A 26,739-nucleotide genomic window follows, 5' to 3' on the forward strand; every position below is an offset into this window, starting at 1 on the left:
TCCGAATTTAACATAGGCTTCAAACTACCGAAAGCGACACCTGTTCAACATGTGAAGCCTTTTTTAACAGCAATGAGTAACCCAGTATTATGTGCAGAAGAAATTACACAAAGGAAAAAACAACGTGAGTTGCATCTACAAATAAGAAAAGCTGAAAAAATATGATCATGTCCTTGGCTTCTCTGGGTAAAGAGAATGTGAAAGAGCTCCACATAAAAGCAATGGACATGCAACAAATGTTTCCCACACCAAAACTAACAGTTGGCCCAGCATTCTACAAGAGAAAAATATTGACGTATAACTACGGTATCCACAATTGTAGGTCAAATATAGGATACATATTTCTGAGGAATGGGAAGGACAGAGGAAGGGGTTCAGATGAAGTTAAGAGATGTTTATTAAAATACTTGGAAATGACCAACACTCAAGCCACAAATTTCCACATAATTACGCTAAGTGTAAAGCACTGCTACTCAGATGTAGGATCCATCATGTCAGTGGATCTACACAGCAAGAGGGAAGGAAGACCTGCTGAACCAGAGCTATTTCAGTTGCCAATAAAATGCAGAAATCCACTTCAAATTAATCAGAAAAAGATTGATGACATGCTGTATCTTATGGCATACATACCTGCAGCACATTAAAGCTTTTTTCGGTCATGTGCTGGAAATAATGTGAACGATGATGATGTAGAAGAACTTCGTTGATTTCACATTTACAATATAAAAAAGTATTAGACTGACTTATCTGTTATGTTTGTGTGTATATGAAAGTGAAAATGTTGTTAAAAAGTACTAATTTTTGTATAACTTTCAAAATTAAACCTTCAAAATGTATTTCATGTTCTAAATTATTTTTAGGGAGAGACAGCCATAAGCCATTTTCAATCACATCATAATTAAATTGACTCTCAAATTAATATTACATAACAAAAAGAAGATTGTGTATTTTACACAAGATTTGCAATGTATTCAAGTGTAATTAAAAGCGAAAAGGAAGTGTCTTCAACATGTTTTTTACTTCCATGAAACTTTGAAGTCCCTGTATCTCAAAACTAGTTGAATGTGGCTTATGACTATCTGTCTCTGACCCTCCATATGTCAACATGAAAACAATTCATTAAGTATAACAAGGATGATCAGGAGAGACTGATGCAAGTCACCAAGTCACCAAGTCATCTTTCATCCATTTCCAACATCACATCACATTTACGTATAGCAGACATCAAAGAAATTTGTTTATTGGATTGCCTAACTGTTTCCATTTAGAACATAGCTCATTCTGTGACAGTATGGCAGCATTTTTGTGGCACTCCATTTGCTTTATTACTATCAAGAAAATTCCTGCAAAAAATCATTATGACCAAGGATTATGTAGACATTTTAGGTGACCACATTCATATGGTGGAACAGACATTACCCAGCTAGATAACAATGCCCCTATTCACAGTATTAGTTCTGTTCAAGTTTGGTTAGATAAACTGCAACAAGTCTGCCAATAACTCAACTTGAACATTGTGTTAATCACAGTATTCTTCAAGATAAATTTAAGTTTTATGTGGCTGATCACATAGCCAACCAATGGATAATGTGATATCTAACAAAAGAATACAGAAAGTTGTACTTAGTGACTCAACAAATATAGCCCGGGAACATTATTGTGACTGGAGAGAATTATATATTGGGTTCTCCAAGGCTCTCTATCTAATATATAACAAGCAGAAGAAGTTCTTTTTGCAGATGGCACAAGAATTGTAATAAATCCAAGCATACATACATAGCAGAATAAATGGTAAACAAAGTTCTTGAAAGTTCACTGACTGGTTTTCTGCGAATGGTCTCACCACCCTCAGTTTTAAAAAGACAACATATTCCAGTTCTGCACATCTAGAGGTACTGCACCAATGTTTAGTGAAACACATGTTGAGCAAATAATAAATAGGATAAAAACTAGAAGTGTCATATTGATGAGAAATGAAACTGGAAAAATCACATTTTGGAATGTCTAAAATAACTTAGTTCAGGTACATTAGCACTTACAATCACTGCAAATCTTGGGGAGAGAATCGGTAATTGACATAGTTTGTATATTTTCATTCAACAATGTCATATGAAATAATATTCTGGGGTAACTCGTTTTTAAGAAAGGAAGTCATCATAGCTCAGAAATGCCCTGTAAGAATAATATGTGGTGCTCATCTACAATCATCTTGTAGACATCTGTTTAAGGAGTTGGGGATTCTGATTATTGCTTCACAATATTTTTATTTCTTCATGAAGTTTGCTATAAAAAAATCCACTACAATTCAGTCCACATTAAGACTGTATTTATCACAACATAGGTTGCACATGCTACAACTAAAATTATTGATCACTTACCGGGGAATGTTAACTATCTCAAACAGCAAAGTAAAATTTGAAAACAAACTAAAAAAGTTACTACTCGACAACTACTCCTATTCTGTAGAAGAATTTCTATTATTGTAATGACTAAAAAGTTGGTGGGGTGGTGGGTAGGAATTAGTAACCCATATATATATATATATATATATATATATATATATATATATATATATATATATATATATATATATATATATATTTTAACACATGTTCAGCATGTAGCCAATGTTAAGAAATTAATTTGTGATGTGAATGTAAAAAAAACTCATTCCACATCATTACAATTTATTGTGCAAAATCGATGGAACATGAAACCAAAAAACTACCACTGTAGCCAGTTTTAGATCACAGTACCTCAAGGAGATCACTGCTTTATCATCACTGCCAGAACTATTCTGGTTTCCAGAAATTGAAAAAAATAAAATAAAAATAATATCACAAAAACTTGTGGAAAAAAAGTTGACATGCATGTTGACTATATAGTTCTACTGTAGTATAGTACTAAACTATAAAAGGTATACAAATAGCACTGAAATCTATCAATGTCATCTCCACCTACCAGAGAACTGCATGTTTAAGAGTAGGATAGAAATTTCCACCTGCTTACTTACTTGTTTCGCTTGCAGCTCGATGCAAGCCATTCTAATTGGTGCAACTTGAGATTTGTGTCCCAGTAGTCTTTAACAGTAATTGTCTCAAGTAGGTGACTGATGAGTGTGTGTGCATACATTTGTGTTATGTTCGTGTTGACAATGACAATGGTAGTGTTGGTGAGAGAAAGGAGACTTTGCAACCCAGTGCTAAGCTTTCAAATAGCACCAAAGATGCCATTAAGAGTGAAGTCCCAATCTGACAAACATATAGCCATCAACAATGTCCTATCCATTCGCTCTGCGAGGCATGGTACAAAGATTTGGCATTCAACCCTGGATTTAAGTGCAAAGTCTCATGATCAGAAGTGTTATGCTTACATCTCTCCTCCCCTTGCCAGACAGATAATGGGAATAAAAAAATTCTTACCAGGATTTGAACTGTTCCAAGCATTGATTTTTAATCTCAGCTATGTAGATGGCTTACTGTGATAAGGGCAAAAGGGCACCTTGGCTATTCAACTTTGTTGGATGGCCCTCATGCAGCATCTACTGGACAAAATGTAATAGAGGGTCACTGGCATATTGAAAACAGATCAAACTCAATAGAGTTGGACTGTTAGTTAAATATTCACTTCTCACACAGTGGCAAAAATTTCAGATCACACATTCAGTATCCTGAAAGTCCAGTCAGGCTGAGAGAAATGTCACAAATGTAGTATCATAGATAGATACCACACTCACCAGTGTCTCACAGTTGGCAATCAAAACTCATGGTTCCAACAGACAATAACAGTGGCCGTGCAGGGAGCCCATGGATCGAATGATGAATGCCTGTTGAGCCATGCCTTCAGCGGCTCTGACTACAAGCGTCTTCTGCTGCTGCAAATCGGATGGCCGGTGGCAGCTACATGGCCCAGTCTCAGTCGCAGGCATAGTCTTCGACAGTCTTCAGTCTTAGTCAGTCTGACAGTTCGCTTGTGCATTAGTAGCGGGAGCCTTACATTGCATGATGCTTTAGTTTGTTTCTCATAATGGCTGGACTCTATTGCTGTTTGTTCTTTTGTAAAGTTTCTTCAAATGCTTGGAGAAATCTACAAATTAAGCAAAACTTCTGTTTACTGTATTTACATGTTCGCTAATCATTTCTGCTCCTATCCTGCTTCCCTACGACGACAGCTGCTGCAACACCCTGTAACATTTCTCTTTATCGTTGTGTATGAAGTAGTACACAACAATGAAGGTGTTACATATCCATTGCACCAACCATTTCTGTACCTTTAAAGGCTCATAATAAGAGGTCATTTACAGGGGGCACTAGTACACACAATGGATGATAGAGAAATGGAGGACTGCTTTCTTCATATGTGAATTCCATTTTTGTTAGCAATGTCAAAACAACATGTTTTGACATATTTCCAACATGAAGTCAGGACAGGAATAGTGACTTGGGTAACTTAAATTCTTTATTGTAATTCTGCCACATTTGTGTTTGATTACGTTGGTGACTATTTCAAACTACAAAGTTCATTTTCAAGCCAGGCCTATTAAAACTGCACTAACAGCAGTTGATTAGGCATCAGTCAATTTACACAAAAGTAATATACACATGATGCATAATCACAATGAATGCAGACCACAATGTAGACGTGTTCACAAAATGCAGTTAAACTAGACTAGTACCCAAGCATTGTTAATGGACCTTTAATACATATGGCTTGAAATTGAAAATGAACTTTGCACTTCGAAACTAGTCGCCAGCATAATTACATGCAACTGCGACAGAATTAAAATCAAGAACATGTTATGATTTGGCAAAGTTGGAATATGTTAAGATAAATTAAATACCTGAGAAATAGATATCTCCAATAGCAAACAGATGAGCACAAGCTCTTGGTAGACACATTGTTGTTCAAGCTCTAGCCCAAAACCTTGCCATGATAAGCTTTGCAAGAAGAATTTCATTCAATTTCTAAGAAACTAGCTGTTAGTATCATTATCAGTATTAAACATCATCGTATTACTCCTCTGTGTAATCACTCTACCTGTCAATATTACTCTTGTTTAACCCAAGATAAACATCAATTTTATGTATCTCCAAATAGTTCCTTTATGATTGATCTATACAGGCGCAATTCATGAACCACTTTCCATTTCCCATTCTCCCAGTACCTTACTAAGAAGGGTAACCATGTATCGTTAGGTTGTTGTTGTTGTTGTTGGGATGTTTAAGGGGGACTAAACAGCTAAGGTCATCAGTCCCCCATTCCAAAAACCGGCGAAACAAAATTTACGGAGCAGGTAAAACCCCAAGGGGGGAGGAGACGCCCCTCCCCCCAGTCACTGAAAGAACACCAATGTGGCAGCAAACGCTAGAGACAAGAAAAGTACAGACGAACACTGGACAGAAAGAAACGGAAGAAAATAAGAGGGTCGGAGACTGGTTGACTGACCATGGGAACAAAAATTGGGAAAGAGTCAACCACCCGAATACACACATTAAAATCTGCGACCAATGGGACACTCGAGGACAAGATACACAGAAAGGGAAAGGGACAGGTCCTCCCAAATGGAACCATAAAAAGGACTACCACGGATAAAATTTAAAACGTCGTCAGCCATGGAGGCATCGTCGCATAAAACCAAAGGCAACGTGCCCGGGAGATTAAAAGTCTGCCGGAGGATGCGCAGGCGGGGACACTCCAACAAAATGTGGGCGACCGTCAACCGGGACCCACACTGACACAGGGGGGGATCCTCCTGACGCAAAAGATGTCCGTGCGTCAGGTAGGTATGGCCGATGCGGAGCCGACACAGGATGACAGAGTCCCTGCGAGAAGCCCGCAGGGAGGACTGCCACACATCGGTCGTCTCCTTAACAGCCCGCAGTTTATTCGGAGAAGTCAGGCTACGCCACTCGTCACGCCACATCTGAAGCACCTTACGGCGCAACGCCAGCTGCAAATCACGAGCCGGGAGGCCGATCGCCAAAGTGGGGGCGTCGACCGCCCCTTTGGCCAGCCTGTCGACACGTTCATTCCCCGGGATGCCAACGTGACCTGGCGTCCAAACAAAGACCACCTAACGACCAGAGCGGGTAATGGCAAAAACAGACTCCTGAATAAAGGATACCAGAGGAGAAGAGGTCGATAGCCTGGAGGCTGCTCAGGGAGTCACTGCAGATGACGATGGACGTACCTGAGCAGGAACGCATATGCTCAAGAGCGCGCAATATGGCCACCAGCTCTGCAGTAAAAATACTGCAGCCAGCCGGCAAGGAGCGCTGTTCAACATGGGCAGCATGAGCAAAAGCGTAGGCAGGACGACCATCCACCAGGGAACCATCAGTGTAGACAGGCTCACAGCCTGAAAATGAGGCGACGAGCGCAAGAAAACGGTGACGGAGGGCCACATGCGGAACCGAGTCTTTGGGTTCCCGTGCCAAGTCCAGGCGGACGGACGGACGGGTCATACACCAGGGAGGCGTGGGTGCACAGGCCTGGAAGGGCGGCAGAAGAGGGAACGACCCCAGTTCCGACAGCAGGGACTGAACACGGGACAGCAATGGAAAGCCCAGACCTAGGTCGCCGGTCGGGCAGAGGGAGGACCCTGGCAGGGAAAAGCAGGCGATGATTGGGATGGCCCGGTGAGCAATGCACGTGGACAGCATAGTCGGCGAGCAGTCGGTGGCGGCGAATCCGCAGCGGGGGAACCCCGGCCTCCACCAGCAGACTATCCACGGGGCTCGTACGGAAAGCACCAGTTGCAAGCCGAACCCCACAGTGGTGTATGGAATCCAACAACGTCAACACTGAGGGCGATGCAGACCCATAGGCCAGGCTCCCATAATCAAGCCTGGACTGCACAAGGGCTCTGTACAATCGCAACAGCGTGCTGCGATCTGCACCCCAAGACACATGGCTCAGGCAGCGGAGGGCGTTGAGGTGCTGCCAGCACTTTTGCTTCAGCTGAGTAATATGAGGAACCCATGTGAGCCGGGCATCAAAGACGAGTCCTAAGAAGCGGCTAGTGTCCACCACTTCAAGTAGGTGACCGTCGAGGTAAAGTTCCGGATGAGGGTGGACCGTCCGACGCCTGCAGAAGTGCATAACTCGAGTCTTGGCCGCAGAGAACTGAAATCCATGAGTCAGAGCCCATGATGCCGCCTTGCGAATGGCTGCTTGCAGCCTGCGTTCGGCGACTCCCGTAGTCCTTGAGCTAAATGAGATGCAGAAGTCGTCGGCATACAAAGAAGGAGACACCGACGACCCCACGGCTGCAGCCAGACCATTAATGGCCACTAGAAATAAGGAAACGCTCAACACCGAGCCCTGCGGGACCCCATTTTCATGTATATAAGATGAACTAGTGGCGGCACCGACTTGCACCCGGGAAGAGCGGCGCAATAAAAAGTTTTGAAGAAAAGCTGGGAGCTGACCACGAAGACCCCACTCGCGCAACGTAGCAAGGATGTGATGCCTCCATGTTGTGTCATATGCCTTCCGCAGATCAAAAAATACAGCAACGAGATGCTGACGACGGGAAAAGGCCGTACGGATAGCAGATTCCAGCCGGACCAAATTGTCCGCAGCAGACCGGCCCTGACGGAAGCCACCCTGGGATGGAGCGAGGAGACCGCGCGACTCAAGGACCCAACACAAACGCCGCCCCACCATACGTTTGAGCAATTTGCACAAAACGTTGGTTAGTGTAATGGGACGATAGCCGTCCACCGCCAGAGGGTCCGCACCGGGCTTCAAGATGGGAACGATAACACCCTCTCGCCATTGCGACGGGAACACGCCCTCGCTCCAAATGCGGTTAAAGATGGTGAGGATGTGTCTCTGGCAGTCCCTGGAGAGATGCTTCAGCATCTGCGCGTGGATGCAGTCCGGTCCTGGCGCTGTATCAGGGCAATTGGCGAGGGCAGCGAGGAATTCCCTCTCGCTGAAAGGAGCATTGTATTTTTCAGAACGACGTGTGTGGAACGATAACAGCGTCCGCTTGGCGCGCTCCTTTAGAGAGCGAAAGGCAGGAGGGTAAGTTGCAGTCGCAGAGCTCGCAGCTAAGTGCGTGGCAAGGTGGTCAGCAATGGTGGCAGCGTCCGTGCAGACAGCGCCGTCCAGGGAGATTCCAGGGACATCCATAGGGGTCTGGTATCCATAAATCCGCCGGATGCGGGACCACACGAGCGACGGGGAGACGCGGGAGCCCAAGGATGAAATGTACCTCTCCCAGCATTCCTGCTTACGCCGTGCAATAAGACGACGGGCCAAGGCATGGAGCTTCTTAAAGGCGATGAGGGTCTCCAGAGACGGGTGCCGCTTATGACGCTGGAGAGCCCGCCTACGGTCGCGAATAGCCTCAGCAATCTCCGGCGACCACCAGGGGACAGACTTCCTCCGAGGCAGTCCAGAAGAGCGAGGGATGGCAGTCTCGGCCGCAGAAATAATTGACGAGGTCAAGACACGGACCACCTCGTCAATGTCACCCTGTGGGAGAGAAGCAATGGTGGCAGCGGAAGTAAAAGCCGGCCAGTCAGCTCTGTTGAGAGCCCAGCGGGGCAGGCGCCCAGAAGAATGACACTGGGGCAGTGACAAATAGATGGGAAAATGGTCACTACCACACAGATCAGGATGCACTCTCCAGTGAAGGGATGGGACAAGTCCGGGGCTGCAAAGAGAGAGATCGATGGCCGAGAACGAGCCATGGGCCACACTGAAATGCGTGGGAGCACCGGTGTTCAAGAGGCTAAGGTCGAGCTGAGCCAACACATGCTCCGCAGCGCGACCGCGGTCATCGGAGACAGTCCCACCCCATAGAGGGTTGTGAGCATTGAAATCGCCCAGAAGCAGCAATGGCGGCGGGAGTTGAGCCAGCAGCGCAGCCAAGACATGTCGGGGGAGTTGCCCATACGGAGGAACGTAAACAGAGCAAACAGTAATAGCCAGCGAGAGCTCAATCCTGACAGCGACTGCCTCTAAAGGCGTCAGAAGGGGTACTGGTGAGCTACAGACAGAGTGGTGAACAAAGAGGCAAACTCCACCTGAAGCTCGTTGACAGTCAGCGCGGTTCTTATAGTATCCCCGATAACCGCGAAGGGCAGGGGTCCGCATTGCTGGAAACCAAGTTTCCTGAAGAGCAATGCACAGAACAGGGGAAACACTCAGAATCATCTGGAGCTCAGGCAGGTGGCGGAAATAACCGCCACAATTCCACTGGAGAATGGAAGCAGGAAGGGACTGGGAGGGCGTTAAGTCGACTAAGAGGCAGACGGCGCCGCAGAGTCAACGGCCGCCACCGAGCGAGAGTCAGCTGTGTCCATAGGAGAGGTCCCCGAGGGTTCCGTGAGGGCGAGATCCGCGGCAGAGGCGAGGTTCTCCACCGCATCCCCAGAGCCAGAGCTATTGACAGCAGGCGGTACTGAAACTGCCGGAGCGTCCTTCTTCTTGGACACGTTCCGGTCCTTCTTCTCGCGTCTGTCCTTTGGCTTAGAGGGCTGGGAGAGTTTCTCTGAAGGAGCGTCGGAGGCTGACGACGACGCAGAAGCCCTACGACCAGCAGGTGGATGAACCTTCAGCCACTGGCTGACATCCGGCGGGGTAGCAGAAGAAACGGAAGAAGGGAGGGCCCCGAAGGACCCCTTCCGCGAGAGAGGAGCCGGCAGAGACGACGCCAGCGGAGATGACGCCGGCAGAGAAGGGGGAGGGGGAGGGATCGAGCCCCCTGGTTTTGGAGCAGATGTCACTCCTGAAGCATGTGCGGGGGGAGTGACAGAAGGGGGTTTGCCCCCAACTGCTAAGGGGGCAACAGAGGAAGGCTTGCCCCCAGACACGAGGGGGGCAGACAGAGATGGACGGCCCCGAGGGCCAACTGAAGGCGGCACTGAGGAGGCGACAACTGCCGCCCGCGAGGGCGACGATAATGTAGCTGCAGCATAAGAAGTTTGAAGAGGGACAGGATGCAACCTTTCAAATTTCAGTTTTGCCTCGCGATAAGTAAGCCGGTCCAGGGTCTTAAATTCCATAATCTTCCGCTCCTTATGAAGAACGGGGCAGTCCGGCGAGCATGGAGAGTGGTGTTCCCCACAGTTGACACAGACAGGCGGAGGCGCACATGGAGAATCGGGATGAGAGGGGCGTCCGCAATCTCGACATGTGGCGCTGGATGGGCAACGGGAGGACATATGCCCAAACTTCCAGCACTGGAAGCACCGCATCGGGGGAGGGACGTATGGCTTGACGTCACAACGGTAAACCATTACCTTGACCTTCTCAGGCAATACAGCACCCTCCAAGGCCAAGATAAAGGCACCGGTGGCCACCCTGTTGGTCTTGGGTCCTCTGTGCACACGACGGACAAAATGCACACCACGTCTTTCCAAGTCAGCTCTCAGCTCGTCATCGGACTGTAACAAGAGGTCGCGATGGTAAATAATCCCCTGGACCATATTTAAGCTACTGTGGGGAGTGACGGTAACAGGGACGTCTCCCAGCTTATCACACAAGAGCAACGCCCATGACTGGGCTGGGGAGGACGTCTTGAGGAGGATGGACCCATTCCTCATTTTAGACAAACCCGCCACTTCCCCAAACTTATCCTCCAGGTGTTCCACAAAAAACATAGGCTTTGTCGAAAGAAAGGAGTCACCATCAGTCCTGCTGCAGACAAGGTATTGTGGTACATAAGGCTCCTGCTTGGCACTAGATCTGCGTCCCTCCCATGGCGCAGCCAACGAGGGGAACGACTGAGGATCATATTGTGCAGCATCGAATTCAATTTTGCCTCGCTTAGAGACGCTGCTGGCAGTGCGACCACCAGCTTGGTGAGATTTATTGCGCTTCATTGCGCCACATCCGCCCAGATGCCACCTACTCCGAACGAGGGCTCTCCCCAAGGGCGCCACCCAGCCAAAGCAACGGGTACCTGGCCGATATCCCATTGCCCGGAGTCCCCGTGCCCCAGACAAGATGGGCACATACTCCTTGGCATGCATGGGGAGGAAACAGCTCTGGAATCTGTAGTGCGATCCCTGCGTGGTCAGGGGGCTACCACCAAGAGGGTACATGACAACCCCACCACAACGGACTGGCTACCGTGCTGGATTTTAGATGTTGAAAGGGTCCACAGTTGCCGTGGGCGCTAAGAAGGGGAATGCGCACAAGACGAGGAGCAACCCAGAAGACATGGGGTGTAAATCCATCCACACAACAATAGATAGCATGCAAGATGGAGGTGCACGATGGACCAATAGAAAAACACCACGTAAGGCGTCCTTCCCCAAATGGCACGCACTAACAACGGAAATTTTGAAAATGGCAGGTCAAACCCAAGTGGGGACCATCACATAAGGCCGAAACTTTGAAGACTCCTTTTAGTCGCCTCTTACGACAGGCAGGAATACCGCGGGCCTATTCGTACCCCCGAACCCGCAGGGGGGTATCGTTAGGTGAGAATTTATATCTTCCCCTCACAAGACAAGTAGCTATTCACAAAGATGTAGATGCATATAGTATCCTGACATCAAATATCGAGAGTGGTGCAAGATGTATCAGCCACCGGAGATATACTGCAATGCAAAGTGGCATCATGATGCATCCAATGAGATGCAAGAAAGAAGACTTGCCTCTTGTAGTTCTGAGGTGCCACTGCTGTGCCTCTGATCTGAAATAGTGATGCCACTGACCAGGAGCACAGTTCTGTTTGAGGTGAGATCCTGCCTACTTCCAGGAAGATCCTGTCAGAGTAATGCTGTCATGCTTTCTACTAGCCATCACTCAGTCTTGTCTAGTGACTGTAGTGAAGCAACAGTATGGTCATTCTGGACCTGTTTCAATTCACCACTCAGTAATCATGGGTCATTTAGTGTGTTCTGAACCACGAGTTGACGTGTGCTGTTCCATAGCTACAGCTGAGCCTGGCAAGCAAAGATAAGTTTTGTGGTAGTTAATAAACTATTACTCATTTAGAATGTTCTAATTAAATGCATTATTACTAGCCACATCAGTGTCCAAGAAGTCGGGCACAACAACCGATTGAATAGGATGAAGGATTTGGAGTTGGAAGGGCAAGGGAAAAGGTAGTGTTCAAAAGCAGCAAGGCTACGGGCATGGAGTACATTAGCGTACAGGGAGGTGGCACGTCAGCAGTGACAAAGAGGGATCCAGATAATGGAGTGGGGTCGGCTGACAGTTTGTGAAGAAAATGGTTCCTATCTTTAATATGGGACCCTAGCCTGTCGGTAATTAGTTGGAGGTGTTGGTCAACAAGAGCAGAGATTCCTTTAGTGGAAACACACAAACAAGCTACAATGGGGCATTGTTGGGTTTATTGATATGGGGATGCACATGTGAGGTGGGTGTGTGGGGGGCAGAGGGTGAGGGGAGCCATATATTGCTGCAGCAGAGCTTGTAGGTGAAGCCAGACAGTTTTGTAAGGTGATCATGACAGTGATTTGTCTGCAGGGAGGATGATAAAATCAGAGTATCTTGAGATAGCAGATGGCTGATCTTTCCTCCCTTTTTGTTTTCAAACTTCACACAAAGTATTAGTTCACCTGACAGAAATTAAATTTTGGAGAAGTGACTTAGCCAGAACCTAGGGGATGTTTCCAAAATGAAGCTTTCAGTCTGCAGTGGAGTGTAAAAGGTTGTGAAACTACTTGAAAAGATTAAAACTGTGTGTCATTCCAAGACTCAAACTTGGCCTCTCGCCTTTTTCATGCAAAGCTCATACCCACTGAGCTATCCAGGCATGACCCACTTTCACTGCTTCAATTCTCTCAGTCCCTTTCTCTCACCACCCAAATTTCACAGGAGTTATATGGCTCAGAAACTATTCTGCATTCCTTGTTGGACTATCACTGCTTCCAAAATGGATATTATGGAGAAATGCCTTAGGTACAACCTAACTGTTTCCAGAATGATTTTTTTTTAATCATAAGTCTTGACTTGATAGCTCAACAAACAAAATGTATTGTCAAAGGCAAGGGTCCAGATTTGATTCCCAGTCTACAGCTAAGTTTTAATCAGTCATGAAGTTACATACTGTTTGTATAGAACTGTGAGTCTGTGCTTTCTTTAAAAGTGTGTCAAGTATTCTGCACTTAATATTCACAATTCATACCATTTGACTTACAATTTCTTAAGTTTTTATTATTTTTGTCTCTCTCCTCATTTTCTACGCAACCATTAAAAAAATTTGGTACATTATTTCAGTGGAAACAACTGAGCTGGAACAATGACTTAACTGAAATATACCGAGATCGCAATACAGAGCAGTAAACATTTAAACAGGTGGTTTTTTTTTCCATTTCATTTCATTTTCAGTCAAATATAAACAAAATACTGTGGTTTCACAACATATGACATGATAGTGTAACATGTAATAATTACTGATATAGATTTCAGTTAAGTCATTGTCCCAGAGAACACCGCAATTCAAGCTGAATCTATCCATTCTGTGACAAAAATGCTGCTGTATAATCAGTTATGAGTGTCCAATTCTAGGGGTTTGCCAACTGAAATTATGTACAAAGCACGAGTGGAGTACCCAATATCCTTAAATGAAGCTGTAACAACTGCGATAGCATTAGCAGATATATGCATTGACCAGTATGAGGGAAAAGAAAGTGATTTTTAACATAAAAATGATGTGCTATTGATCTGGTCAGCCTGATAACATTGGCGAAATTGTAGGAAACCTCAGGTTACAAGGTGTACTAGAGTGGGACACTCAGAACAGGAAAGTCCATGCAGGTTTCCACAAGCACAGGGAATGTGATCACAGGTTAGAGCTCAGATCTTTGTGTTAAAAGAGAAAGGGAACAGTGTGCCCACTGTGCAGCATTCCCAGTAAATGTAAGTACAGAATAACCATGTGCTAAATCAGTGGCATAGTATTGTTTGACCAGCTATGGAGGAGGAAGGATGTGCAAATTTTTATTGGATACAGGATCACAGGTATCCATAGCAAGTCGGGATATACACGGTGTTAAGAATCTGAACCTGCCTCAGGATATACCAAGTGGCGTAGGTGAGAGCAGTATTCATTCACGTAGTTTTGGCATGGCTAAACTTCCAAGTGGGAGAGAAAGACTTCAGGTCTTTCATGGAAGTACTTCCTCACATTAGAAAAAACTATGATGTCATACTTAGACTGAATTGTCTGTGTAAACATCCTACCAAAGTCGATCTGGAATGGCACACAGTAAAACTGGATGGGAAATCATTCTGTTTGAAGACAGTATTTGGTACTGATAACACAGAACACCTGAAAAATTATGTTCTGTTCTGGGTAACAGTGTCAGTTTATTCATTCAAGATGATGGAGATCTCTGAAGAAGTTCATACAGCCAAAGGTGCATGTTTTATTACTTGTTGCACCCGAAAAGTCCCACGTATTACACTCCACTTTGGAACTGCTGCTGTGTCGGGCCAAGGGAGTCATAGTCTGCCCTACAAAGCTGGTACAAACAGTATAGGGTCATGCAAGCTCAGCTTGTACCAAGTTGAGGAACCCATGTAAAATGGTCCGTGGGAAATGCAAACGGGGAGGAAATGAATACTTTCGAAGTTTAGACCCCAGTGGCTCTTTCAGGTGGCAGACCTGGTAACTGTCATCTGCACATGCTATGACCAAGGAAGTTGAGTAACACACAGTGACTAGAGCTACAAAGAAGAAAGCCTAATAATCAATCACACCCACTATGACATCTCTGGTCCCTCTTTTCAGTAACCTGCCACAATTAGTGGAACCACATAATCAAATTCCACCTATTAACTACTCTCCCTTCCTCATTTTCCCTTTGAAAATCACTCTAGAGGAAGCCTATTCTGTGTGTCCTAGCCTTCTCACCTTACTGGACCAGATGCTTACCACCCAGAATGGTTGGATTCCACTACAGCAACTATTTGGGTATATAAGGAAGTATCATAATGAGCATCAGCCAATACAAATCATGTCAAGAACTTCCACATCAGTCACACTCATAAATTTGTTAACAACAGGTGTCATCCATTACTATCCCAAGTATAGTGTATCTTAAAATGTAGTGTTGAAAAGGTCCTGCTCCTATCCACCTTCCACCTGCAGGCTTATACGGGGTGTCCCACAAAGGGCTTTACACTATTTGAGCTTTAATAACAAAGGATGTATTAATGACAACTTGATCCAATTGTGATTATATGGTGCTCTCTTAACTAGGGTGTGTACCCATTCCTTTGTTTATTTTCAGTTGCCATAACTATACATAAATAAAAAGATGGCTAGAAACTTGTCCTTGGACCAAAGAAACCGGATTTTAAAGTGTTATTGGAAATCTGTAAACAAAACAGAAGTGCAGAGACAATAGCATGCAGAATTTGATACTGTGCCACCATCATGTGTAACAATAACTAAATTACGGGACAAATTTCACCGGGAAGGAAGTGAGTGTGATCTGAAGAAGGGACAATGTGGCAGGAAGAAATCAGTAATGGACGAAAGAGGGGTGAATGCAGTGGTACAGACAAGCTTTCACAAGATCCCCAAAGACAGCCATATGGCAAGGTGTGCACAAATCAGGTGTAAGCAAATCATGCGTTCACCACATGTTAAAGCAAGCACAGTAGAAACCCTACATTCCCATGTTTCTTCATGCAATGACTGAGGCTTATTCGGATAAGTGCCTTGAATTTTGTGAATGGATTTGTGATAATTAACAGATGACTGATGTCATTGTTAGATCTGATGAGGTGACATTTAACCTGAATGGAAACATCAACTGCCATAACTGTGTGTACTGGGCAAGAGATAATCTCATGTTATGGAAGAACATGCTGTTAATATTTCTGGGTTATTTGTGTGGTGTGGTATGCCTGTCAGGAGGACTTGTATGGCCATTCTTTATTGAAGGAACAGTGACAGATGTAAAGTAGCTTTCCATGTTGCAGGAACAAATTGTACCAGCTGTTCACCAACTGCACCGAGGTGAAAATTGTTGTTTTCACCAAGATGATGCACCACCACATTTGTTGGGAAGTGGATAGGTCGATGAGGAAGTATTGAGTTTCAAACCAGATCCCCCAATTTAATGCCTTTAGATTTCTTTCCATGAGAAACTTGAAGGATATCATCTATGCTAGAAAGCCACATATGCTGGGTGACACGAGCGAGGCTATTGTGACTGCCTTTGAATCCATTTCAATGGCAACCATAACACGTGTGTGTCATTCTATTCTGCAGCATCACAAATGCTGTCTTACTTACACATGACATTTTGAACATCTTCAACAGCAAAACATCAGTAATACATGGTCATCTACACAACCTAAAAGTTCATAGTTTTTGTTATTTTTGTTCAAGTTATCAAAAGTTCAAACAATGTAAACCCCTTTGTGGGACACACAGTACTATTAGTGATGGTGCCTGTGAGGAAGAAACTTAGCTATTGGAGAGTTACAAACAGGACTACTACAAGTAATGTGAGCCAAGAACTAATAGAATGTGTCCGAGATGAACTGTAAAAGTTATTACTTCCAGGTAGAGTAGTGGACAGAATTCGAAGGGCTGAATTCTTCCAAGAAGGGGGAGAGAGTAACAATATGTGTCTAACACAAGACATCTCATTGCCATAAGGAACCCATTTGCCATTTGCAGGCACTGTGTCATGACGCCCACACTAGATGCCACAACCTGCCCATTGGTTGGTGACCATCTCATGGCATACATGACATTTGCAGTAGCCACACCACAACAAACATGCTTTGGTGCGTATAAATACTGGTCATCCAAAACAGGTTGGTAATCAAATCAGTGAGTTTTTTATGAAAAGTCAGTGCCTTCCTTGAGGCCGTCACTGCTCAACTGTCATCCCGAGTGGACAGGGCTACCAAGGGATAGTGAACACACACAATGAAGAGCACAACAAATAATCACAGATTTCTTTGACCCACAGGAGAATGTCACTGAGATGCAGAAAAAACTGAATGGGTGTGATGCTTGAAGATTGACAAACCATATTGTGAAAGTCTACTTATAAAAATTCAACAAAAATTCTTAAGTTAGAACTCTAGGGATATCATACAACCTCCTAAGTATTACTCATGTAGAGACTGTAATGACAAGATTAGACTCATTACTGCATGCATAGAGGGATTTCAGCAACCATTCTTCCCATATTCCATAAGTGAATCAAATAGAAGCAAGTCTTGATGTGCAGTAGATTGGGATTTACCTTCTGTCATGCACTTCACAGTGGTTAGTAGAGTATGGATGTGATAGATGGACATTCTGGGGAACCTCGGAAAATTTAAATTTGGAGGGAGAGATGGGGGTTTGAATCCCACAAATAACTGTGCCTGTTACATTGATTAAAACAGTATTACAATGAACTTCCACACATTACAGAGTTACACTTACATCTTTTGAAGATGTAGCTTGTAAAACTGAACGAGAATCACTAGTATCATCACATGTGCCACTGACATACTGAGCACCTGCTGTGTTACAATCAGGTAGCCTGCGATCTTTTGTGACTGTAAGTATGTGAACCTGCAACATATTTCTGTAAATATAAACACTGTAGTACAATTCAACAATAAGAAACCTAAAATAGTAAAACAAACAACTTACTTTCTTTGTAGACTGATCTTTTAGGACTGACTGTGAGGAAGCTTTTTCAGTTTGCTTGATAGAATGAGGTAGAAGCAATACCTTCCTTTCACTTTGCTTGGTAATGCTTTCGCAAGAAAGCTGTTGATCCTGTAACGTAGTAACAGCTATGACAATACATTCACAAACATTCTCTCTTCACATTTTGTAAATCACAAAAACCAACCAAATGCACACACTAAACATTTCTACTTTTAAAGTTTTAAACATGGTTGCTTTTTTCATCAACCGTTTATAAATTAAAATTGAAACAAATGAGCCGTCGGTCACAATTTTTAGTCTTATTAACCAGGTTTCAACACTTCTAAGAGTGCCTTCACCAGAATTTAAATTCTGATTTTTTATGTTTACACAACAGTGACATGGCCAAATATTGATATTACAAAGTAATTGCTACCTCTCTGTAGAACAACAATCAAAACAGACCCAATATTTGAAACAGACAAAAATGAATGTTTACTGGTGTTACCAGTTCTCAAAACATGAGTTAATATGAAAGATGAGCCCTGCTCAATGGAACAAACAAAAATTATGAGCTGAATGTCACACACAGGGAAATTCAGAGTCCTATGTAATTGAAGTAATAGCTTAAAAAAGTACACATCTTGTTTCATGAAAGCCAGCTATCAGTTTTTTAAATACACTCACGCAATACCACGCATGTATCCTTCCGCAGGCATGTACTTTAAGTTGGTGCTCCGTTTATGGAGAGCCACTTATGTCCCAAGCTCAGAGCAACCAACAGCATAATAATTTTTGGCAGTGAAGAGGTTCAAAAATTATTGTTGATCTGAGACTGAAGATCATTTGTTGTGGCATCATGATGACAGTAGCAAATGTTTCTTTTGCAAACTGTAGGAAAAAGAACACTGGTATCTGAGAATGTACAAGATAGTAAGGCCTGCTGTAGTCTCAAATGATAGTTGCACTTGGTACTGAACAGATCATCAGTGTCACATTCGAGCTTCATTTGACTGGCTTTTGTTATTATGTGCAATCATTCTTGGCACTGTTAGCCACTCCAAGCGGAAGAAATGGGTTGTTGTGCTCCGCTTCTACATTGTTTTTATGAGATGTACTGATGCTGCAGCGTTCATCTTGGCACACTAGTGTAAAAGGTGACACCAAACAAGGTAAGCGTAAAATCAGTGAAATTCACATGGTTATTTACTTATACTTACTTACATAAGCAGACTTCAGATTTTTTCTTTGTGTCCGATTAAAATCAAGTGTCTCAAATAAAATAACCTTGAAAAGTTAGGTCTAAAAACTGCACAGAATATTTAAATGTGTTGACTGTGTAGGGCTTCCCCTGCATATTTCGACCACCACATGGACGTGTATGTTTCGCAGGCCAGGTACAACCCCTAGCTCACCTAGGAGGTTATTTGTAAACAGAAGACACAATGAACTGTGTACAGTCAAGCTGCCAGCAGTCGCTACAGTGTCTGGTAGTGTCAGTCTTGCCACTATGTGGTGTGCAAGCCACAGCACATAGTGCCGCAATCATGGGCACTAATTTGCGTCCACATGGTCACATGCTTACGTGATGCCCTGCACATATCCTTCAGCAGGCATGTACTTCAGTCGCACTCTGCTCACAGACAGCCAGTTATGTCTCAAGCTCTGAGCAACCAATAGCCAGCTCAAGTCTCCGTTAAAGACTCCACCTGCTGTTGTCACTTTGCTGTCCGCCAAGGTGGGGTGCTACCCTCGTCCTGAGCCTGATCTGACGATGTGATTCCACCAGTTACTCCGAGGGCACCGCTTCGCAGTGTTTGTTGTGATTGTCCACATGCTTGTTGCCTTGTGGGACCGTGACATTACTAGTAGACTGCCTACAAGCTCTCAGCCTCATAGGACCACATTATCACAGCACCTGCTGTTCATGAGAAGACTGCCTATGAGGTAGCAGCCTCATGTGACTGTGTCGTCATTAATCTTTCCTGCCCCTTAATACATTGCTGTTCTCGAGTTTCGTAGACATTGTTCTCAGAGATTGTATTTAGCTTAGTTCTTGTAAATAAACAGTTGTTATTGCAAAGTGACTGTCTCACTTCAGCAAACCTGGCTCCTCTATAATAGGATAGAACATTTGATAACAAGCATAAAGGTTTAGTGTTTTGATTCTTCATGTCGCTTTTACTGTTTTGCTGCAACTTAGTTCGTTTTCTGGAAAAGGGTTAATTTCCAAGTTTGTTCATGCGATTTCTCAATTGAATGGATTTTTGCTTGCCTGATGGTTCATTTGTTATGGCAATGTCTTGTGCTTCTAGTGTTGCTGTAGCCTGTAGGCACTGGTGCCTATCACATTTTGCACTTCCTATGACATGGCACATTTTTCAGTCTATGCACATATGTGAACCAAATTTTATAGTAGTTGTCCCTTCACTTAGAGAAATGGCAGCAAAAAATGAGAATGAACACTATGTGCACTCGGTATGTACATCTTGGAGCCTCATTCACCAAGTTTAAAAGGCTATGTCAGTAGCCATTCAGGGAGTGGGGCGTAACCAATTACAGATTTTGATGCACATTGGGACAAACGATGCTTGCTGTCTGGGCTCTGAAGTAGCACTTGGATCATTCCAGCAACTGGCAGAGAAAGGTGTGAATACCAGCCTTCCTCACAGAGATTCAATGATGCTCACAATCTGTAGCATTGTAACCAGAACAGATCGTGGCTCTCTACAATTCTCAGTGGAGAGGAAGGTTTGAACCACAGACCATGGAGATTCTGTGACAAGCCAAGCCGTGACATGGATTTGCAGTATAAGCTTGAGAAACGTAGCATCCCTTTATATGGGTTAGGTATGTACTAAACATCACATCAGAGGCTGCTACCAAGGTAGTTGACTGTGTATGGGAAGCACACATGTATTGTTTCAGATTAGGCAACTCTACATCCAGTAAATGTAATGCTAGCTATACAAGATCCAAAAGTATCAGTGTAAAGTCCAAAGAAATGCTGCCCACAAGAAGAACATTAAAATCCTAATGGTTAAATGGCAAAACTTCACAACAAAGTGCCACAGTTTGAAGAACTAAAAAGCAGTGGAGCTAGGTACAGAAAGATGTTAACAGCTGAAATTGAAAACAGAGAGACTTTTGAGAGAAATTTATGCATATATCAAAAGTATAAGTTAATCAGTTGGACTCAATATAGGGGGTTGGGAGGAGGGGGGCATAAAATTGTAATTCAAGCCTTCTTTGACCACCAGACTCACCTCCTGATGTAACTGAATACTTCAGAGAAAACCTCAGTTTGCTTTAAGTTAAGTCCCCCAGTCATGGTATAATTATCAAAGCAGACTTCAATCATCTAACAATGACAAGCAAAATGAATTCCAAAAACATTCATCATGCGAAAACCAACTTGCACTTTTGTCACAGGTCACACTGAAAGCTTTGGATCAAGGCAGCCAGTAGATGTAATATTTCTTGGTTACTGAAAACATTTGATTCAGTAACACATCTATACTTATTACCTAAAGCACAATGCTATGGAGTATCAAGCCAAATTTTCAACTGGACTGAGTATTTTTTGGCAGGTAGGATGCAGCAGCTTACGGATGGAGTCATTGACAGATGTACAAGTAATGTTGTGTGTGCACCAGGAAAGTGTGTTGGGAGTGTTGCTGCTCATGTTGTAAATTAATGACCTTGCAGACAATATTAGTTGCCTGTAAAGAGGTACTGTCTGCAAGAAGCTACATAAATGTTCAGTCAGATTTCGAGAGAATTTCAAAGCCGTGCAAAGATTGGCAACTTGCTTCAAATATTCAGAAATGTAAAATTGCGCACATCACAGAATTAAAAAAAAAAACATAGTATCCTATAACTATAATATCCCTGAGTCACAATTGGAATGCACATCTACATACAAATTCCACAAGCCACCATACGGTGCCTGGAGAGGATACCCTGTACCACAACTAATTGTTTTACTTCCTGTTCCACTCGCAGATAAAGCAAGGAAAAAACTATGCTCTATATGCCTCTGTATGAGTCATAATTTCTATTTTTTTTTTTTTGTGGCCCCTAAATGAAATATATGTTGGTGACAGTAGGATTGTTCTGCAGTCAACTTCAAATGCCTGTTCTCTAAACTGTCTCAGTAGTGTTCCTCGAAATGAATGTCTTCTTCCTTCCCCCAGATATTAAACTATGTGACTGATCAAGCAGGACATTACTAATGCTGTATCTGAACATTAGGGGTTTATTTTTCCTACTCATCCACATTAACATACAACATTAAAAGCCAGCTGCCATTTATCTCAACAACTAGAAATTTTGTCTGGGTCATCTTGTATCAACTTACAGTCACTTATCTTCAACACATTCCTGTGAGCATAATCAGTGAACAACCGCAGATTGCTGCCCACCGTGAACAACTGCAGACTGCTGCCCACCCTGTCTGCCAGATCATTTATGTATACAGAAATAGAACGGTCCTATCACACTTCCCTGGGGCACTCCTAATACCCCTGTCTCCAATGAACACTTGCCATTAAGAACAACATGCTGGGTTATATTACGTAAGAAATCTTCGAGCCAATTACATATCTGGGAACCTGTTCTGCATGCATGAACATTCATTAACAGTTGCAGTTGGGTACCGTGTCAAATGCTTTTTGGAAATCTAAAAATATAGAAACAGCATGTCGCTCTTCATCCACAGTTCACAGTATATCATGTGAGAAAAGAGCAAGCTGGGTTTTGCATGAGTGATGCTTTCTAAAGCCTTGCTCACTCGGTCAACTCATATGAATACACTTTACAGGGATATGAAATGCAATGGGATTCATACCAAATAAGAATAATAGGGGATATTGAACGTATCCAGAGAAGGGCAGCACAAATGGTCACAGGTTTGTTTGATCTGTGGTAGTGTGTCACAGACATGCTGAAGAAACTGAACTGGCAGACTCTTGAAGATGTAAACTTCCCCCAAAAGCCTACTTACAAAACTTTAAGAACCGGCTTCAGGCATATGCTAAAGCCCCTTGTGTATAATTCTCACAGGGATTGTGAGAGCAAGATTAGATTAATCACATAAAGCATGGAGGCATTTAAACAGCCATTCTTCCTACACTCCATATGTGAATGGAATAGTAAAAAAGCCTAATAACTGGAACAGTCACACTCAGATGTATCCTCTGCCGTGCACTACACAGTGGTTTGCAGATTATAGCTACAGTTGTAGATTCAACTCACACTTCACTTGGAGAAACAAACTCTTTAACAGAAAGAAAGACATTCCAGTCATATTGGAGGTGACAAAGATAGTTCGATTTTATTCACAATGTAGTTCTGTCAATGGTTTGAGTGAATTGTCACGATCTGAAGATGGCCAGTAATGGCTGAAATCAGTAATTTAGTACTGACATTGTGTGCGATTGTGCTGCTATCATCTGTTAGAAATATGATACTTCCACACATAATACCAGTTTCATGCCCGTGTTAAAATATTAAATGGCAATGGCTGATCTTGCTAGTTTTAAGAATACAGACAGACACAGACAAGGGATCACCCTACTGAAGATATAGGCTGCAAATGGGGAAATCCACTGAGATAAGCAAATTCCACAGAAGGCAGTTATTACTACACAAAGCCTGTGCATGAGTATCTCAAAAACAGTGAAGCTCGTTGAATGTTCACATGCTACTGTCATGTGCATCTATGGAAAGAGGTAGGAGGACAGTGAAACTACCATTATGCATTAAATGGCTGGATGTCTATGACTCTTCACAGAACGGGGGGTTCGGAGGCTTGTCTGCTTTGTATAGTAAGACAGATGATGACCTGTGGCATCTCTGTCTAAAGAGCACAATGCTGGTCCATGCACAAGTGTTTTGGAGAACACCATTCATAGTACATTACTGAATATGGAGCTCCATTGCAGACCACCCCTACGTGCTCACATGCTGACCCAAATTCCTCAACTACAACTGCACTGGGCATAGCACCATCAGGAATTGGCCACTGATCAATGGAAACATGTCAGCTCTTCAGGTGAATTACATTTCCGCTACACTAGGTCGATGGTCGTCTCCACAAACGCCGACATCAAGGTGAATGGCAACTCAAATCGCACAGCGTGCCATTGACGCAGGCTGGTGGGAGCAGTATTATGCTACAGGACACAATCTCCTACAACTGCATGGGACTTGTGGTAGTAATGAAAGACACGCTGACAGCTGAGAACCACCTGCACCCCTTCATGCTTGATGTCTTCCCTGACAGTGCTGCAACCTTTCAGCACTACACTGTCTGAATCTCTGAGCCAAAACTGTGCTACAGTGGTTTGAGGAGCATTATAGTGAACTCATGTTGATATCTCAGCAACCAAATTCGCCTGACATTAGTCCCATGGAACCCACACTATCAGGCGCCACCAGCACATACGCAAATCAGCGGCCCGCTATTTACATGAATTACATCACCTGTGCCGTTATTTACATGAATTACATCACCTGTACATACACATTTAAAGCCACATACCTCCACATACCTCCACAAACCTACCACCAAACTATCAGATCAGCGATATGTTTCATTTAAAAGACAGTCAAACTAGCTATTACACAGGTGGTCAGAATGTTTTGGCTCATCAGTGTGTGTCACAACAGTACAGAGTTCAATCATCATCAGGAAATTGGCACGGAATTGGCCATTCAAAAGTAATTAAAAGTATTAAATACAACAGAGTGATCCCAAAAAGGTTTTACATATGCACAAAAAAAATGTAGCAATCTATGCTTCAGCTTTATAAACAGTTTCATGCCAGAGCTGGATAGACTTTTGTCAAATAGAGCTGTTATCAGCAAAAATTTCACACAGAACACGGATGACTCACTATAATTGTGTGAACATCCGTGACAAAATTTTGTGCCAGACTGGGACTCAAAACCAGGTTCTTCCATTTACACAGCATTGCTCTACAAATTTTATATCCAGGCACTTCTCATGGACTTCATCTTTTCACTTGTATACATCTAACAAGCCTCACAGAGACTCTCCTTAATACAGCCTGAAGATATGAGGTATACACCAATAGTGCACTGTGCACAAAAGGCAGGGACCTGGGTTTCAGGTTCAGCCTGTTTGTAAATGTTCATCACACTGTACAATCCACTTGAGTGGAAAATATCAACATAGAACACTACCAAGAGGTTAAATTGAGCTCTCTACTGTATCCAGTCTCCCAGATGTTCCAGTCCTGCAACCTACAAGGATATCCTCTTTAGGAATTTTATGGTATAGTGGGAAATAAGTGACAAGTTGAAACTTTGACTCGGTTAATCAGGAACACATGAATAACGCAACTGGCAGCACATAGCCCACAAAGGAGGGATCTGGGTTTGAGTCCCAGTCCCACAAACTTTTTAACTTGTCATATATGTTTGTTGCAGTATATGCCCTTAAAAAAAGGTAAAGAAATGTCATCTCTAGAACTAAGTGATAGAATCTGCATGTAGATATAAAATATTGTTTCATTAGACTGTGGCTCTATCTGTCAGCAAAAGAATTTTTATATAAAGGTCGAAACAGTCTTCCAATTTTCCTATAGCTGGCCACACAACATGTTTCAGGGACAGTAAGGGAGCAGTTTGATAAGGCTAAACTTATAGATATGGAGGTAGTGTACACATGGCAATTTATTCACAGTTTAGAGTTACTGTAAGCTAATAGGTTACATAAGCAGCATGAATTTTCACAGGTGTTTTTTGCCCCTTCCAGTTCATGAGTGGGGAAAACATTGCTAGTTCCAAACAAAAATGAAATGCAAATATCTTAAATAACAACACACTGATTATGTTCACCCATAATATTACAACTTCTTCTGAATATGTAAAAAATCTTACTGCTGTTGAAGGTGCAGACATCAGAATTAGATGGACAGGTTTTTCCCTGGTTTGTGTAGCAGTTGAATTTGATGGATATGTCATCACAGGTTCACTTATTCTGTTATCCAACAAACATTTTTGTTGTTGGCCCTATAACAAATTTTATGTATTGTAATAGTACCAAACATTCTTGTTGATCAGTTTAATAAAATATATCTGAAACTTGGCATAAAACCATAAAAGGGAATAGTAAATACATACACAAAAATCTTTGGCTATAATACTAAATCTTACCACTGTCAAGGATGCAGGCACAATTACTACATGTAAAGGTCCTTTACCAGGCTGCTTATTAGTAGATTGAGTGCTGTGTGCTTCTTTAATTTGCTTTTTGCGGTTATCATCCATAACTGTATGAAGACAGTCCTGTAACATACATCACAGTTATAATGTCAATAGCATGTTATGATTAGGAAAATATGATATGCTAATTAAATTTTCTGCCTTTCTCACTGTCAAATGAATCCTTAGGACTTTTTAGGTACTATGTATTCTTTAGATTATTTAATGTTTCATTGATCCCAATTGCCTGCTCTGTTAAGGGTTCAAGTCCTAATGCAGCCATTAAATTCCACTAACAGACTAATGTCGGCGCATAATGTAATTCATGTTGATAAACAAGTCAAATATCTCTTTTCTGCTGTACAAACCACAAATAAACACAAAAATCTAGGAATTCACCCAAATGTCAACAAAATAACAAGTTTGTACAGCAAGCACAGAAATATTGTTTTGTAAATAAAACCATATTTTCTTTCTGCAACTTAATTTATTTTTTGCAGGTGCATGTCACCTTTTTTTTGCTCTACGGCATCTTCAGTGGGATCTATAAAGACAGAGTTTTGTTATTTTTAGATCATCAAAACAGTTCATGTCACGTTTTTTTATGTAAATGAGTAATTACTTGCAGTTTGCTGTGATCTGCGTTTCCTCTCATCTGGTATGGGGGTCGCACCACCAATTTATTTTCAAAACATAAGCACAATTTTGAATTCCGAACTTTTTCACACTGTTCACCATGTTCTTTTTGTGGTGTTCTATTATTCTTTTGCCACTAACTATAGCTATTTGTTCAAATACTGTACTTTTAACAACATAAACATTGTAACTAAAACCAAAGGGTCTGTTTACCTACATGTTGCCACTCTAACGGAACATATGTCGAAAACCAACTTCCATTTGTG

The 26,739-nt window shown here is 42.9% G+C and overlaps 1 protein-coding gene across 6 annotated transcripts in view; it reads right to left on the reverse strand.

The window, feature by feature from the left end:
- Nucleotides 1-26,739, reverse strand: part of LOC126297452 (MAP3K12-binding inhibitory protein 1-like) — a 100,805-nt gene that overhangs the window by 57,413 nt on the left and 16,653 nt on the right. For all 6 annotated transcript variants that reach the window (XM_049988310.1, XM_049988309.1, XM_049988312.1 and 3 more), the window contains exons 2-5: nucleotides 25,790-25,921; nucleotides 25,514-25,645; nucleotides 17,606-17,734; nucleotides 17,393-17,524 (exon numbers count right to left, since the gene is read on the reverse strand). In XM_049988310.1, coding sequence (XP_049844267.1) covers nucleotides 17,393-17,524; nucleotides 17,606-17,734; nucleotides 25,514-25,645; nucleotides 25,790-25,903 — 507 coding nt within the window. In that variant the 5' untranslated portion in view covers nucleotides 25,904-25,921. The remainder of the gene's footprint in view (nucleotides 1-17,392; nucleotides 17,525-17,605; nucleotides 17,735-25,513; nucleotides 25,646-25,789; nucleotides 25,922-26,739) is intronic.

This window comes from Schistocerca gregaria, chromosome X (genome assembly GCF_023897955.1).
Source record: "Schistocerca gregaria isolate iqSchGreg1 chromosome X, iqSchGreg1.2, whole genome shotgun sequence".
Taxonomy (NCBI): Eukaryota; Metazoa; Arthropoda; class Insecta; order Orthoptera; family Acrididae; genus Schistocerca; species Schistocerca gregaria.